At 39.5% G+C, this 14,792-nt stretch overlaps 3 protein-coding genes across 4 annotated transcripts in view; all 3 read right to left on the bottom strand.

The window, feature by feature from the left end:
- Nucleotides 1-12: 12 nt before the first annotated feature.
- ddt (D-dopachrome tautomerase) lies at nucleotides 13-3,226 on the bottom strand. Its single transcript, XM_058084736.1, has 3 exons — nucleotides 3,003-3,226; nucleotides 1,086-1,261; nucleotides 13-138 (listed from the first exon to the last, which is right to left on the bottom strand). Exons 1-3 carry the CDS (start codon nucleotides 3,108-3,110, stop codon nucleotides 66-68), a joined length of 357 nt encoding a protein of 118 aa, XP_057940719.1. The 5' UTR covers nucleotides 3,111-3,226; the 3' UTR covers nucleotides 13-65.
- A 643-nt stretch (nucleotides 3,227-3,869) lies between these two features.
- Nucleotides 3,870-7,819, bottom strand: vps37c (VPS37C subunit of ESCRT-I). 2 transcript variants are annotated; one of them, XM_058084110.1, is made up of 6 exons: nucleotides 7,242-7,819; nucleotides 6,966-7,075; nucleotides 6,088-6,259; nucleotides 5,727-5,809; nucleotides 4,794-5,055; nucleotides 3,870-4,697 (listed from the first exon to the last, which is right to left on the bottom strand). In XM_058084110.1, the coding sequence occupies exons 2-6, from the start codon at nucleotides 7,056-7,058 to the stop codon at nucleotides 4,357-4,359; spliced, it is 951 nt and encodes a 316-aa protein (XP_057940093.1). In that variant the 5' UTR covers nucleotides 7,059-7,075; nucleotides 7,242-7,819; the 3' UTR covers nucleotides 3,870-4,356. The 2 variants fall into 2 exon arrangements, with proteins under 2 accessions (XP_057940093.1, XP_057940011.1); XM_058084028.1 differs by having other exon boundaries at nucleotides 3,870-5,055; nucleotides 7,242-7,813.
- Nucleotides 7,820-8,029: 210 nt separating this feature from the next.
- si:dkey-9i23.16 (uncharacterized protein LOC571915 homolog) overlaps nucleotides 8,030-14,792 on the bottom strand; it is an 8,639-nt gene continuing 1,876 nt past the window's right edge. The window contains exons 2-6 of the mRNA XM_058084609.1: nucleotides 12,187-12,273; nucleotides 12,003-12,113; nucleotides 11,733-11,789; nucleotides 9,859-10,020; nucleotides 8,030-9,058 (exon numbers count right to left, since the gene is read on the bottom strand). Of these exons, the coding sequence (XP_057940592.1) occupies nucleotides 8,951-9,058; nucleotides 9,859-10,020; nucleotides 11,733-11,789; nucleotides 12,003-12,113; nucleotides 12,187-12,261 (513 nt within the window). The 5' untranslated portion in view covers nucleotides 12,262-12,273 and the 3' untranslated portion in view covers nucleotides 8,030-8,950. The remainder of the gene's footprint in view (nucleotides 9,059-9,858; nucleotides 10,021-11,732; nucleotides 11,790-12,002; nucleotides 12,114-12,186; nucleotides 12,274-14,792) is intronic.

Here is a 14,792-nt window from a genome sequence, read left to right as displayed (position 1 = left end):
TGAAACATTAAATTAAATTTTGGACTTTATTGTGTTTATGTCACTTATTTACAGGGTGGAATTATTTACAGGAAGCTCATGACCGTTCCGTTCTTTCCAACCTGGTGAGGCTGCAAACTGAGGAACCGAAGAACAATCCTGTCGAACAAAACAACAATATTAAGTATTTATCACTTCTGTGAATATTGAACATACATACTCTGTTTATGACATCTGACGAGTGACATCATTCATCCTCCGAGACCATCAAAATCATAAATAATTTCAAAACTTGAAATTGAATTTATTCTCCACATTAATATTATTATTATTACTTATCTTCTTTTGTGTCTGTTATTATATGGGAGCCAGGCAACGACATTTCGTTGGCAATTTCACTACTGTGTTTTTGTGCAATGACAATAAAGGGAGTCTATCTATCTGAATGAACTTATACTAAAACATTCTAAAAGGAAGAGCATTTTGGTCGCCAGCCAATCCCAGGGCACATATAGACAAACAACCATTCACACTCACATTCATACCTATGGACAATTTGGAGTCTCCAATTAACCTAGCATGTTTTTGGAATGTGGGAGGAAACCGGAGTACCCGGAGAAAACCCACGTGTGCACGAGGAGAACATGCAAACTCCACACAGAGATGTGCAGGGTGGAATTGGACTCAGGTCTCCTAGCTGTGAAGCCTGCGTGCTAACCACTCGCCCACTGTGCAGCTCTATACACTCCATATTGGGGAAAAAAAAGTATTTTAAACATTTTCTTATTCTGTTGTACATGTTTATGATGACTATGATGCTCTTGGAGGGTGAGGCCAATTTGTGAGAAGATACAAATATATGAATATCATGAATACATCTGTCAGCATAAATGAAGCCGCTTATTATAAGTGACTTTGGGTTATGAAAAGTCGCTTGGAAATTCTCAAGTTCCCTGTTTTGGGCTTGTTTTCAAAGAGCTCACATGTGCTATCTGCTTGGTTTCAAAGGTTACATAGTGAACTGCGTTCACTCCCTCAACGACACATTATCAGCAGCCGTCTCGCAACAGTCTGTGTGCTCACAGCGTGAACCAATGAACGCTCACCTGTCCTCCGTCAGAGAAAGCTCTCTCGTCAGGAAGTCAAAGATCTTGGCGCTGTGCTCCTTATTCTTGTCAGCGGTGTCGGTCACGCCCATAGCAGAGATCGACAGCATCACGCAGGGAGCGCAGGAGCCTGCTACCATCAGCAGGAGCCCCGGATTCACCATTACGTTCATTCTCTACAGGACGAGCATTGGTAGATGATACAAAGAGTGACAATCTAGCAAAAATGTGCATTATTAGCGTTTTCCTGGATTCTGTGTTCACAGACAGCAGAGCCTGTTACACTTCCTGCTCTCTGTTTTAACGCACTAACTTGTTCTGGTATAATTTTTGCACATTTGCATATAATTTCACGAACTTTTAAATTCATAAGCGACAACAAACAACTTCCTTGTATGCTAAGTAAATAATGGAAACAGGAACAGAAGAAAAGACGTTTGAAGCATTTCTTTGTACTTTTTGGACACACTGTATAATGCTTTTACACCATTACACATAAAGTATAGTTACTCATTGGAGCCCTCTGCATCCTTGTACTCTTTGACATGGATCACAGGAGGGTCAAACCAGCAACCTTCAGGCTCACCTAAGCTATGCTGCCCCGTTGATTAACCATTAATTACATTTGAGACAATAACGCAATACTATAAACACAAACTTGTAGTCGTTTAGTATGCAAAAGTACAAAAAAAGTACACAAACTTATTTCAGTGCAGTAATCCCTCATTCATAGCGGTAACTGGTTCCAGACATGACCATGATATGTGAATTTTCATGAAGTAAGAGTCCTCTAGATATGAAATAACACCCATATAGTCACCTTTACACTCAATACAGTAGACATAATAACATTCATTTTCTACCGCTTATCCTCACGAGGGTCGCGGGGGTGCTGGAGCCTATCCCAGCTGTCTTGGGGCGAGAGGCAGGGTACACCCTGGACTGGTGGCCAGCCAATCACAGGGCACATATAGACAAACAACCATTCACACTCACATTCATACCTATGGACAATTTGGAGTGGCTAATTAACCTAGCATGTTTTTGGAATGTGGGAGGACACCGGAGAACCCGGAGAAAACCCACGCACGTACAGCCCTACATAATAACACGATATAGCCGTTTAAGACATAATAAATACTTTTACAATCAGTAACTGTTACATTTGTTCACTTCCTGCTTTCCTAATATAGTATGGATATAGTAAAGATGGACAGGAAGTGATAAGTGAAGCATAAACATAAGTGTTTGTTTTCAGGAGTGCCGAAGACCTTCACCTCAAGGATGATGAATTGAGTCTCCAAATATAGATAATAATAATCCAATTGTATCATAAATTCAGTTGTTTCATATTTCCTATGACAACCATTAGCATGGAAGCAGTTGAGGGGTGTGTCTCTCGAATGAGTTCTGTCAGAGTTTGGGGGGGGGGGGGGGCAGGGGGGCTGGTGCCGACCCTGGAAAGAGAGGAATTACTTAAAAATTCCTTTGTTTACTATTATGAAAGATGTGAAAGGTTACAGTTGGGATGATCGATTGCCATACGGTTAGCTACGTTGCACACGTGACTGTCGGTGTTCGTCATGTTAAAATCATTCATTATATGTTGAAAAAAATAGAATTAAGCAGATTTAACAATTTCAAAAAAATTATAAAATCACTCGAGCATTTTTTAGAAATTAAATTACGGAGCCAAGTTCTCCATTTCACCATAGAAGTTACTCATAAAAACGAATTAAGTAATGAATAAATTTACTTTATTCTGACATGCGAACTTTTTCGCGTGTAATAAAAAAAACTTAATAAATATATATGTATTTTAATTAACAAAAGAGTCGCTTTAGCAGGTAAATGAATATCCCGCTTCAACATCTGCAACCAGGGATCGGCATCCAGACGTAAGCTAACTTTACTTACATCTTCAGTCTTCCCCAAAACGGAGGCCGTGAAAGAAGCAAATTTGCTGATAAAGTCTTGTGAGAGAGCGCTGGCTGGTAAATTGCTGTTTAATTCGACAAACGGCATCTTGGTCCACGATTAAACCGAACTCATCAACGGAATACTAGCAAGGGAACGTTATGCAATTATTTCTACACGCAACCGAGCTGACGTCACATCCAACCGGAAACGGAAATTGTTCTTTTCTTGTACTGTATAAGTATAAAAGTTTCATTTTCATATCATAAAAGTAAAACTAATTCATTATCAATGTGATCTATTAATATAATTGCGAAGAAAAAAAAGTAAAATTATAAAAAAATTATGTGCTTAGTCAAAAACGTTGTCTATGTTTAATAGCAATAATCACGATTAACTTCACAATGTAAATATGCTCCGTATGAGACACTGTACTGCATTTGCTGCTATTGTTTGCTACTTTAGTTGGATTCTTAACCATATTACAGATTATATGCCATTTTTATTGTACTTCTGCTATTTGCACATAATAGGATGCTTTTGTTGTCAGTCTTCACATATGTAAACACAATTAGATCAAAATAGAACTCCTTACCTTTATCTGTGATCGTCTTGCAGGCCTGTCTACCTTCTTAAAATACTGGTTAGATGGTGCGGCTTACATACTATATGTACAAATCTCTTTTCGCCTCTAAATTTAGTGGGTGCAGCTTATACAGCGGAAATTTACGGTAAATAAAGCTGCCTGAGATGAGCCTAAACATATTGAGTAGTTCAATGTGTGTATTATCAGACTTAACATTTGAAAAGACAGAAATGTTAAGTTAAGGAGCCCCAACAACCAACATCAGCTGAAAAGAAAGCCCGTTTACAAATTTCCAGATTACATTTATTGTGGTCACGTTCTTTGAGAATAAAGAAATGGTGGTGCTTTATCAGTTTTACTCCTTGAAAAAAAAGAAACGTGTAGAATTTGACTCACAGGTACGACTGGGAATGCATCAGATGACTTGAAATCTTGCACATGGTGATAAGATAAGCTGACATCCTCACCTTCAGTGAATTTTAATAATATCTGGACAAAGATGTACCGTAGTGTTTTGTAAAGCACTTTTCCGGAATATCAGTAATATCACACATACAGATACTTCAAGAGTGCAAGAAGGGGAGGAAAATGAACATAAAAATGTTTAAATACAGAATAGCATAGACTCTAAAAATCAGAGGAGAGGAAGAGGGAAAACTGTGATTTGACAGAAAGACGAGGAGAAGGAAGTTTGGTAGGACGGGGAAGAAGTAAAGTATGTGAAATTAAGAATTCAGAAAGCTTTTTAAAAAGTAGGTACTTATGTTTTCAAGAATATGGCTGTGTCACTCCATATCCTGGTCTGTAAATGGGACTCCCAGTGGGTGATTGCGAATTGGATGGATAGCTGTAACCACCATAGTTGTATGAGGCTGGGTATAGTGCTGTATTGCTCTGGTTCGGTGCATATTGGCCAAAAGCTGAGCCTGGGTTTGGGACGGGGAAAGAGGACTGGGTTGGGTAAGGGCAGTGGACCGAAGGCAGAGGTTTGAATGCCGACCCGGGGCCAGTGTAGCACCCTGCTGGGGAGAAATGCGCCCCAGAGCCTGGATATGAAGGGACCTGTGATGGGGCAACGACGGGGTCAGAGCCCGCTGCCACTAGCGCCACTGGTGGGGGAGCGTTGGAAGGAGAAACAGGATATTGATTATAGGGGAGACCACATGAGCCACCTCCAGATGAAGGAACGGGCTGGGAGATATTACGGTAGTTGGAGGCCTGGCATTTGGAGTTTGCCTGCTGCTGGTTTGTTGTTGTTGGGGTCTGTTGGTTCCACTGATTGACAGGTTGGCTGGTACCTGTTGATGGTGTCATAACTGCGGGATTACCCTCTCTTTTCTGTCGCAAGATCTCCTGAAACTTCTCTATCCGCACTCGTCTTTTGTGCGCTAAGCAACGTAGAACAAGGAACCGGTCGAGGAACGAGTCCAACGGCAGCGAGCCCTCCAGGAATGCATCGGCTAAAACCTGCACACAGCACAGCGATACCAGGCTTGATCAATACCAGAGATTCAACAAACTACAGCTAGACCTAACACCGAGCACCAGATGCGTATTAATTCCTGAGTCCAACTGTGTTCTTAACATTTTTTTATTTATAAAAAAGGTCTTGTTAGTCCTTAGCTTGCTACCAAAATGGTCAGCTACGTCAGCCATCTCACAAATGTGACCACAAAACACGTTTCTATAGTTTTACATGCATAGAAATGACAAATGAAAGGGATACATGAACATTTAAGGTGACCTTTACCTTCAACGAAGACCTGACTGTTCCCAAAGACACAATGTAGCAGCCAGATCAATACAGACACCACATTTGTGTTTTGCATGAGTTATTTATATTTATACAAATTTCCCCACTCAGGGACGAATAAAGGCATATCTTATTTCTTGAAGTCAATCATGTTTCTCACCTCAGGAATCCAAAATGGAGGCAAAGAAAGTTTCAAGCGCCAAAAACGTTCTTTTTTATCTTTGGTCATTCAGAAATGGGAATGTCATTTTTAATTGTGAAAATTTGGAAACTTTAATTTGGAAGCACTAGAGTGAAAAGCTAAAACTGGTGTTTAAGATGCAAGGAAACGCTGATATACTAATGAGGACTGTTCTGAACAATTTGGAATAGTTTTAACACTGACCTCGGATTCCGATTCTGCTTTGCTGCCCTCTGTCTGTAGGCTGGAGAACAGGGCTTCTGGGGACACCTTACCAACCATGCCATCTGAAATAGAAAAAAACAAGAAATAAGGAACACTTTCGAAATGTATACGTGTTTATGTTTCCATCATAAATTTGGATAAAATACAAAGTAGTGTTGTTTGCCCAAATTAAAAATCAATGGGTATTTTGAAAATGTACAACAATAATGAAATTGGTTATGTTAACAGCCATGCTGATTAACCATACGATACTTGGTGACAATGCAAACTTGTCAAGATCACACAACTGCACGAGTCAGTGGTACGTCTCCCCATCACGTTATCTTTTACTCCTGCTTACCTCTTATGGAGGTGTGCTCCCTGTAGCGTTCTCTGATGGCCTCCAGCTGCGTGTATCTCTCGACTAGAACCTGTCTTTGAGCCTCCAAGCACGGCTTCATGTCCAGGTTTTGCTCAGCAAGGCTGCGATTGGACGCCAAGGCCATCTCTCTCTCCAGCTGGATGTTTTGGATCTTTGGGATGGAATATTACAACAAAGAATTTGAACTGCATTTGCAGTGAAAGCTGTAGAAGGCGTTTTCAATGTTATGGTTTGCGTCGATCATTTGACAAGAAAGACGTCATTCCTCTGAAAGTCATTTTAACATCGGGCCACTTTGATGACAGAATGAACTTTGTTTGAAGATGACAAGATTACATAATTTTTTGGCCTATCACATACATAAGGTTTTGTCCTTGCAAACTGAGCTTCTGAAAAACTGGAGCAGAAACATAACATGTATTTTAATTTAATACATTAAAGGCAAATAAATTTGCTTAAAATGCATAAAAAACTAACAAGACATACTCTACCAGGATGCAACGATGATTTATGAATTAATACATTTTGAGAAACTATGAGTAGAACGATGCGTGATGTGAAGAGGGACGGCAGAAAATAACATTTTCTGATGCAGACCAGCATTTGACAAACTTGCAACTTCCTTAGAAATTGGTTGTGAATACCAAGACACCCTGAATGACCCAAAACAATACTGTAATAATAATACTTTATAAGCACAATAATCTTCCACCAGACAAGAACAATCTTGTTCAAATATATACAACAACTTTACTGCTATTGTTTTTGTGTTCAAATAAAATTAATGTTACCATGCGCAATTAAAACACAATACTTGACATATGTGTGATTAGACTGCTTAATAAAGCATCTGTCACCTCGTCAGACTCCTGAGCCATAGATTCCACCCTTTCCGGGTTATCCAGAAGTTCCTGAAGCTCTGATTTGCTCAAGTCTGGAAGCTTCTCCATTTGATTTGCCAGGATCACTGTCAATCATATAGGAACCAGGAAGTGTGATTCACAAACAATGTATAGAAACGGCTGCTTAGAGCCGTCAAAATCCAATAGAAAATGCTTTAAATACACACAATTAATCAGGAGCTTGTTAGTCGTCATGAAATTCAGTTATATGTAGAATAAGTTGGTACTTACACAGTGCTAGCAAACCAAATTCAGCCTTATATTAGCCGAGAGTGACATCCAACACCACCTTTGTAATTGTCCTGGCAGGAAAGGTAACGATAACGTCCAGTGGAACAATCTGCGATCTTAGCAAAGCTAAAAGAAACGTCCACAGTGGAAAAATCTACGATTTTCTAACCCGACTAAAGCGACGGCTTCCCTGTCGGTTATGCCAATAAAATGACACCAGCGGTTGGAATAACAGCAATGTCAGCGACCATCAACTTCGAGGGAAGCTCCGGGTTTGGTCATCAAAACGCAACCCAGAATAACAGTTTGACCAAATCTCGACGACCAAAGTAAACCTCAGAGTGTTCGGATACTGCTGATTTAACTAACAGGTGTCTTAAGTCGAAAGATTAAGTCAAGTGCCATTTGATCAGAAAGGAAAGTTTGACTCCCCACCGCCGCCATATTAAGATTAATCTATGTTCCCTGGAGATAGGGTATATTCGAAAACTGCTTCGAATACAAGTAGGAAGTAACGACGACCAACACGTCATAATAACACATTTTTCGTCATTTTTGTCTCTACATACTGAGGTAGGGTTACTGTTCAGGTTTGCGTACCTTTCTTGTAATTAATTTATCTAAAGGATAATGGTACGGTCCGGTGCATGTTCCGTAAGTAAAGACGTCACATACGTGTACGTAAACGTCACGCGTCACTTACTGCGCCATTTTGGAGCGGTACATGTGAAATTTACATTAAATGGCATTGCAGAAATGATGGAAGTCATGAGTAATATTTCGATGCATTTAAAAACTAAGTTAAAAGCTTTATTTATGAAACTATATAAATGATTTACAGGAATACCTCACAGGAAATTGTGAAGAAATTATTAAAAATCCTTTGTTAAAATGGCCTTGCTGCTTTCATTCATGTTAATAATACATAATAATTTGAATATTATAGTATCTCTGAATGATATGTGTTAAAATGATGAAAACAGAATTAAATTATTTTTAATAGAAATATTTTGAGAACCCAGTCAAGTCTGTTCCTGCATCCCTAGCTATAGTCTGGAAATTATTTAATCCCCTGTTGATTTTGTAATGTCACTCTCTTACAAAGAAACTAATAGTCCTTCATTTTTTTGGTTGAAAACACTCTGCTTTGGAGATGGTCCGTGGGTGTGTCTTTGAGCATGACAATGACCCAAAACATACAACAAAGAGCAGCATTGTACTCCCATTAAGATCTAACAGTGTCTTAGTCAGTGTCCAGACCCCAATCCAATAGAAAGTCAGTGAAGGGAGGCTAGCTTCAAAACCTTAAGCACTACTTCTGAAGTAATAGAACAACAAGCTTAATATAACATATTACAGATACATATATAGTATATACTTTCTTCATCTTGTGAGGGATATGGCGCAAACAAAAACAAAGAAACAAAGCACAGAAATCTGAATACATGCTGCAAAAGTAAGAGATAAGCCAAAGCACGATACATGTATTCATAATCAGATTTCTCACTATGCAACATTCAGTATGACACAGAGGAGTACACATTTCACATTTCCCACACGACATAAAGTGTTCATTGCGCCACATATCTACTCGGTACACAAACGCAGCGCAGCCTTTGGCTTTGCGAGCGTCAGAAAACAAAAGTGACAAAAGTCCATCTTTTGCAAGCAGTGTGGAAGTGGTTATCGCCGAGTATCCACATCCTGTATCAGTCACTTTTGAGGGCTTTGAGGGAATAGACTGAGAAGACGCCGTGTAGGACCATGGCAGCACAATCATACAGCAGCAGCATCAGTGTCAGACTCCAGCAATATGCCTGAAATAGACACAATTTCACACATGACGCAAATACATTTGGAGTAGTGTCTGCAAAACATGGCTTCCTACATGATGTTATTAATAGTCATTCGATTCAAATATTCATTCATTCATTCATTTTCTACCGCTTTTCCTCACGAGGGTCGCGGGGGGTGCTGGAGCCTATCCCAGCTGTCTTCGGGCGAGAGGCGGGGTACACCCTGGACTGGTCGCCAGCCAATCACAGGGCACATATAGACAAACAACCATTCACACTCGCATTCATACCTATGGACAATTTGGAGTGGCCAATTAACCTAGCATGTTTTTGGAATGTGGGAGGAAACCGGAGTACCCGGAGAAAACCCACGCATGCACGGGGAGAACATGCAAACTCCACACAGAGATGGCCGAGGGTGGGAATTGAACCCTGGTCTCCTAGCTGTGAGGTCTGCGCACTAACCACCAGACCGCCGTGCCGCCCCTCGATTCAAATATATTATCCTGATTAATCACTTTGGGAGGGCTGCACGGCGGTCGAGTGGTTAGCGCGCAGGCCCACCAATGTGTGGAGTTTGCATGTTCTCCCCGTGCATGCGTGGGTTTTCTCCGGGTACTCCGGTTTCCTCCCACATTCCAAAAACATGCTAGGTTAATTAGCCACTCCAAATTGTCCATAGGTATGAATGTGAGTGTGAATGGTTGTTTGTCTATATGTGCCCTGTGATTGACACGCTCATCGTTTACTGTTGTCTGCATTACCCTGAAAACTAGAGTGAGATCTAAAATGAAAGAAAAGCCTGATTGCAAGAGACTTACAAGTAGGATTTCTGCAGGGCAGATTCTGGGCCAATATGAATCCATGGATGATATCACACAGGGTTCGTTGTTGACTTGGGTGCTGAGGCTGAAGCAGTAGAGGCCGAAGGCAAGCAGCGCACTCAGCAAGCCGACTACATTACTGCAGGCGGAACCTCCAAGCTGCAGTCAGGGAAAGACTCAGATTACTTTTTTTTTTTAATTTGGGCAAATATATGAAACGTTACAGTGCATTTCTTACATTAATCAAAATATAACTTTCCATTATTTACATTTGTATTCAGCTATCTGATCACAAGTCCAAAAGGAGTAGGCAGAAGCAAAAGCTTATAAATGCCTACCCCTTTTTGCAAGATATAATCATGTTCATACCACTGTCTTGTTTTCCCCTGTTATTATTATCATTGTAATATTATTATTGTTATTATCATTATTGTTATAATCTTTATCATTATTACCATCATTATAATCATCATTAATATTACAATTTTCATCATTATAGTTAACAATTTTTGGATTTTTTTTTTTATTATTTAATTTTCCAGACTTCATTGCTTCTTGTAGAGTGCTGTATCATTCCATCTGTTGTTTTCTGAAATCTGCAGTATTTGTGCTTTTATTGTCAATTTATTAGCCCACATTTTCATTTCATCATTTTCTGGATTGCATGTGTCTAATCTTGTGCGTTAAAAAAAACAAGAACTTGAGACCGTGTCTGGACAGGTGACCAACCCAAACATCACTTTCTTCTTGTTAAGCCCTACCTGAGGTTTTTAGACGTGTTTTTTTTTTTAGTTTGTGTGTGTCTAGTCTTGTGCATTAAAAAGCAAGGTTTTAGGTCTGTGCTCAAACCGATGACCAGCTCCAGCCCCGGTCTTCACTTCCTGTGCATAATCTGGCTTGTTTGTTTGCATTGTATTTTATTGTATTGTATTGTAATGGTTGTTGTATTTTGATGTACAGTAAACATCGGATATATCGGATTCAATTGTTCCCACTGGTTTTGTCCGATATAAGCGAAATCCGTTATATGCGTATACCGGAAAATGTCCGTTTTACGCATATATCGGATTTATATCCGGTATATGCGTAAATGGGATTTTATCCGTTATAAAAAGGCACTTCCTTGACTATGTTTCCAATGTACCTGGACGCGCAGGCAACGCTGCAAACGCTGGAAATGACGTCGTATAGCGGCCTGTCACGATTCGGCGAATCGGAGCGCCACGATGCGGCCATCCGATATATGCCAGGGAAATTTAATGGAAATGCATTGAAACGGGACTGGAGATTTTGTCCGAAATAGGCGAAATCCGTTATAAAAAATCCGATATATGCAATGAATTTTTATTGGAAATGCATTACAGAAAAATTGGTTCTTTTTTATCTGTCCGTTGTGAGCGAATTTCCGATATATCCGAGTCCGATATATCCGAGGTTTACTGTATGTAGATAATGTTTTTAAATGAGTATTTTAAATCACCACTTTTTTTGTTTTATCATCAACAACCAATTGTTGCAAACTCAATTTTGGAAGCAATGATGTCTTGCTGTCCGTTATTACTATTTTTTTGTAGAGTAATCATAAATAATAATTAATAAGAATAATAATGGTAATTATTACCTCTATATTTATGTATGATTAGCTTAGGTACCTCTACCAATTTATATTACCAATTTACCAATTTTAATTCCACTCAAGTAAAAAAGGATAACGTCAGTCATTCACGTTATGTTTAAAACACAAAATAAATCATCAACAACCTTCTCTTTAATTATTTTATTTATTTATTTCTATTTTTTTATTTTTAATTTATTTTATTTTGCCACTTTTGAGATGGATTGCTTGTTATCTGACACTCTTTCTAGCTTACCAATAGTCTGCTAGGATTTCTCTCATTCGCCATGACAAATGATCCACCTGCCACAATCTATAGAAGAACAACAACAACAATGAATTTCATAGTTTTTCAGCCAAATTATGTATCTGCTGTTATTATTTTAATGATATTTGGTCTTAAATGACAGTATTCCACAGATACTACAAACTCAGACGTGTGTTTTTCTGGCCAATTATTCATAAAGGATACTGCAATATCCTGTGCTCTCAGGTGAAATAGTGACAATCTGAGTATAATACTCACAAGAATTCCCGATACAAGCGGGAGTATGAATAACTTTGGGAGACTTTGGTGACTCATGGAGAGTGGGACCGACAGTAGCACCTGGAACACTCCCAAAAGGATGGACACCACCTGAAGAGAGAAGAAAGGAAGCTTAATCTTAATCAAATGCCGCAAACAAGCGATAATATCTTCGTTTACTCACGGCAGCTGCTTCTGCGTCAAACCAGCGAGCGACACGCAACAATCTGGCGCCATTTGCTGATGTCGCCCCTTCCATTGCCTTTTTTTTCTACATTGAAAGAAACACATCAAAACTCTTTTGTTAGCCTTTTTGCATACAAATTCAAGTTTGTCAACAGCAAAGTGGAGCAGCACAAAATGATTCCAATTACCGGAATTTCCGGTGTATAAGCCGCTACTTTTTTCTTAAACTTGGAACCGCGGCTAATTTGTGGCCATGTTCTAATCTCGTGACGATGACACTTTATCATAAGGTACACAAAATGACAGTAGTTCATAAGTAGTACAAACCTACCAAACACTAACCTCTACTCGTGACTTGTTCATTTCTTCTTCAGTAACCACTCTAAATGTGTACTTTAGTTCTTCAGTAACTACTCTAAATGGATGTGCCTCAGTCATTAGTTCCTCATTAGTTCTTCATTAGCTACTCAGTAACTACTGTATTTTTGTGTACCTTATTGTAAAGTGGGACCCTTGTGACATCTCCTTTACTTCTAAAGTGCTACTACTAGTTTAGCTCTTTCAAAAACCTTGTGAAGGAAATCTCGACCTCTCTTACTTCCAGGCGATCTCCTTGCGGGTGTCCAATTGAGGACATGGGCAGACTACATAACTAAACCAGTATATGAAAACCAGAGTATTTATTCCTGATAAAAACGATATCTACGTAATACAGACAACCGGGCTTAGTTGCATTCCCTGTATGCCAACAGGAAGTAGGGTCTTAGTACAGCGCAGTTGCAAAAAAAGCACCCTTTCTTTCGTACGTCTGGAACGTTCTGCGATTTCTTGTGCTGTAAACAAACCATATCATACATAGCAGATATCTCCTGCCTTGGTCATCACTCTAGTTATTTCCTGTGTGTGTGTGTGTTTAAGCTATACGCTGCATCGCATACTAAAAAACATCTTTATACGCTATGTGCTTGATTTTAACGTTATTGTTAGCTAGCTAAAATACGAGCAAATACATTCACTTGTCAACTCAGGAGGTCAATCTGAGTCACGGTGTCATCTTAGAAAGAACGCTAAAATCATCACACAGCAACTTAACACAAGGTCGGTCAGAAATATACAAGGCAAGTACAATACAATACAGTAACTTCTTCCCATCATGCATTGCTTCTCAGCAAAGCAGCTCATCGGCCATGTCTGCAAGAGGTGACGCAATGATTCATTCAGCTTCCTGTGTCCGGCAGAGGGAGGCATATAATAACACACAGTAAACCTCGGATATATCGGACTCGGATATATCGGAAATTCGCTCACAACGGACAGATAAAAAAAGAACCGATTTTTCTGTAATGCATTTCCAATAAAAATTCATTGCATATATCGGATTTTTTATAACGGATTTCGCCTATTTCGGACAAAATCTCCAGTCCCGTTCCAATGCATTTCCATGAAATTTCCCTCGCATATATCGGATGGCCGCATCGTGGCGCTCCGATTCGCCGAATCGTGACAGGCCGCTATACGACGTCATTTGCAGCGTTTGCAGCGTTGCCTGCGCGTCCAGGTACATTGGAAACATAGTCAAGGAAGTGCCTTTTTATAACGAATAAAATCCCATTTACGCATATACCGCATATAAATCCGATATATGCGTAAAATGGACATTTTCCGGTATACGCATATAACGGATTTCGCTTATATCGGACAAAACCAGTGGGAACAATTGAATCCGATATATCCGAGGTTTACTGTATAATAGAAATAATGTGACGTCAAACGCACACTTTTATTTGGAAGCGCACTGAGCACAAAGCCAGGGACCACTAGGGACTGGGATCTGGGACACTAGGTTTTCTTGAGCTGCTTAGTAAGCACGAAGCCTGGGTGTGTTGAGCCACTTCGGAACAATAAAACAATAAAAAAAACAAAAACAATAAAAACAAAAGTACATTATTTGCATTGTTTGGTTACAGGATAAAGGCGGAGTGACACATTGTGCTACATCATTTAAACTTCTTATATAATATAAAGTCGGGTTATTCCCAGTAAAAATATGAATGTAAATAGATGTTATGCTTTCATTATTAGCATCCGAAAATGAAACGCTAATATGCGGTCTCCGAAAAGTCATGTAGCGGTCAACATTCTTGTACCCACATGGTCGGTCCCTTTGCTCCTCCCCTCGCCACATCTGCTTCTCATCAGCATTCCTTTTGTTCCCTGACATGCGGCTTTCATAAACACACCAACTCCCTTTTCCACTTTGTTTTGTGTGAATGCATTAATCCTGATCACGTCTTGGTGAGCACCAAACACGCACATAAAGAACACTTGAATCATCTTCAGCTCAGGTGTGAAGGCTACACAAAACCAAGCAAAAGCCTGCGTTTACGTGGCAGTGACAAGCACAGGAGATCACATGACGATGAGGTCTTTTCCTCAGGGCGTGACTCTTCAACAATATTCATTAAGAAGTGATTACACATCCAAAGAGCGATCCCATTTCAGCCATGTAGGATTCCTAACTTAAAAATTAAATATTGTCATAGTGACAACCTTCCAAATACAGTTTTTAACATTATTAGAGAACTCTAGACATGAAAAAACACC

Source organism: Doryrhamphus excisus, chromosome 1 (genome assembly GCF_030265055.1).
Source record: "Doryrhamphus excisus isolate RoL2022-K1 chromosome 1, RoL_Dexc_1.0, whole genome shotgun sequence".
In the NCBI taxonomy this organism is placed as follows: Eukaryota; Metazoa; Chordata; class Actinopteri; order Syngnathiformes; family Syngnathidae; genus Doryrhamphus; species Doryrhamphus excisus.
The sequence above is the reverse complement of the archived record's forward strand: the minus strand, read 5'-3'. Positions and strand labels throughout refer to the sequence as shown.

What these genes read in the sequence shown, in the direction of transcription:
- ddt (XM_058084736.1), bottom strand. Translation starts at nt 3,110, where the DNA reads ATGCCGTTTGTCGAATTAAACAGCAATTTACCAGCCAGCGCTCTCTCA. An exon ending in TTTTGGGGAAGACTGAAGAT is followed by an intron (nt 1,262 to 3,002) that starts GTAAGTAAAGTT and finishes CTCGTCCTGTAG; the next exon opens with AGAATGAACGTAATGGTGAA. An exon ending in CTTTCTCTGACGGAGGACAG is followed by an intron (nt 139 to 1,085) that starts GTGAGCGTTCAT and finishes TTTGTTCGACAG; the next exon opens with GATTGTTCTTCGGTTCCTCA.
- vps37c (XM_058084028.1), bottom strand. Translation starts at nt 7,058, where the DNA reads ATGGAGAAGCTTCCAGACTTGAGCAAATCAGAGCTTCAGGAACTTCTG. An exon ending in GGAGCACACCTCCATAAGAG is followed by an intron (nt 5,810 to 6,087) that starts GTAAGCAGGAGT and finishes TTTCTATTTCAG; the next exon opens with ATGGCATGGTTGGTAAGGTG. An exon ending in AAGCAGAATCGGAATCCGAG is followed by an intron (nt 5,056 to 5,726) that starts GTCAGTGTTAAA and finishes TGCTGTGTGCAG; the next exon opens with GTTTTAGCCGATGCATTCCT.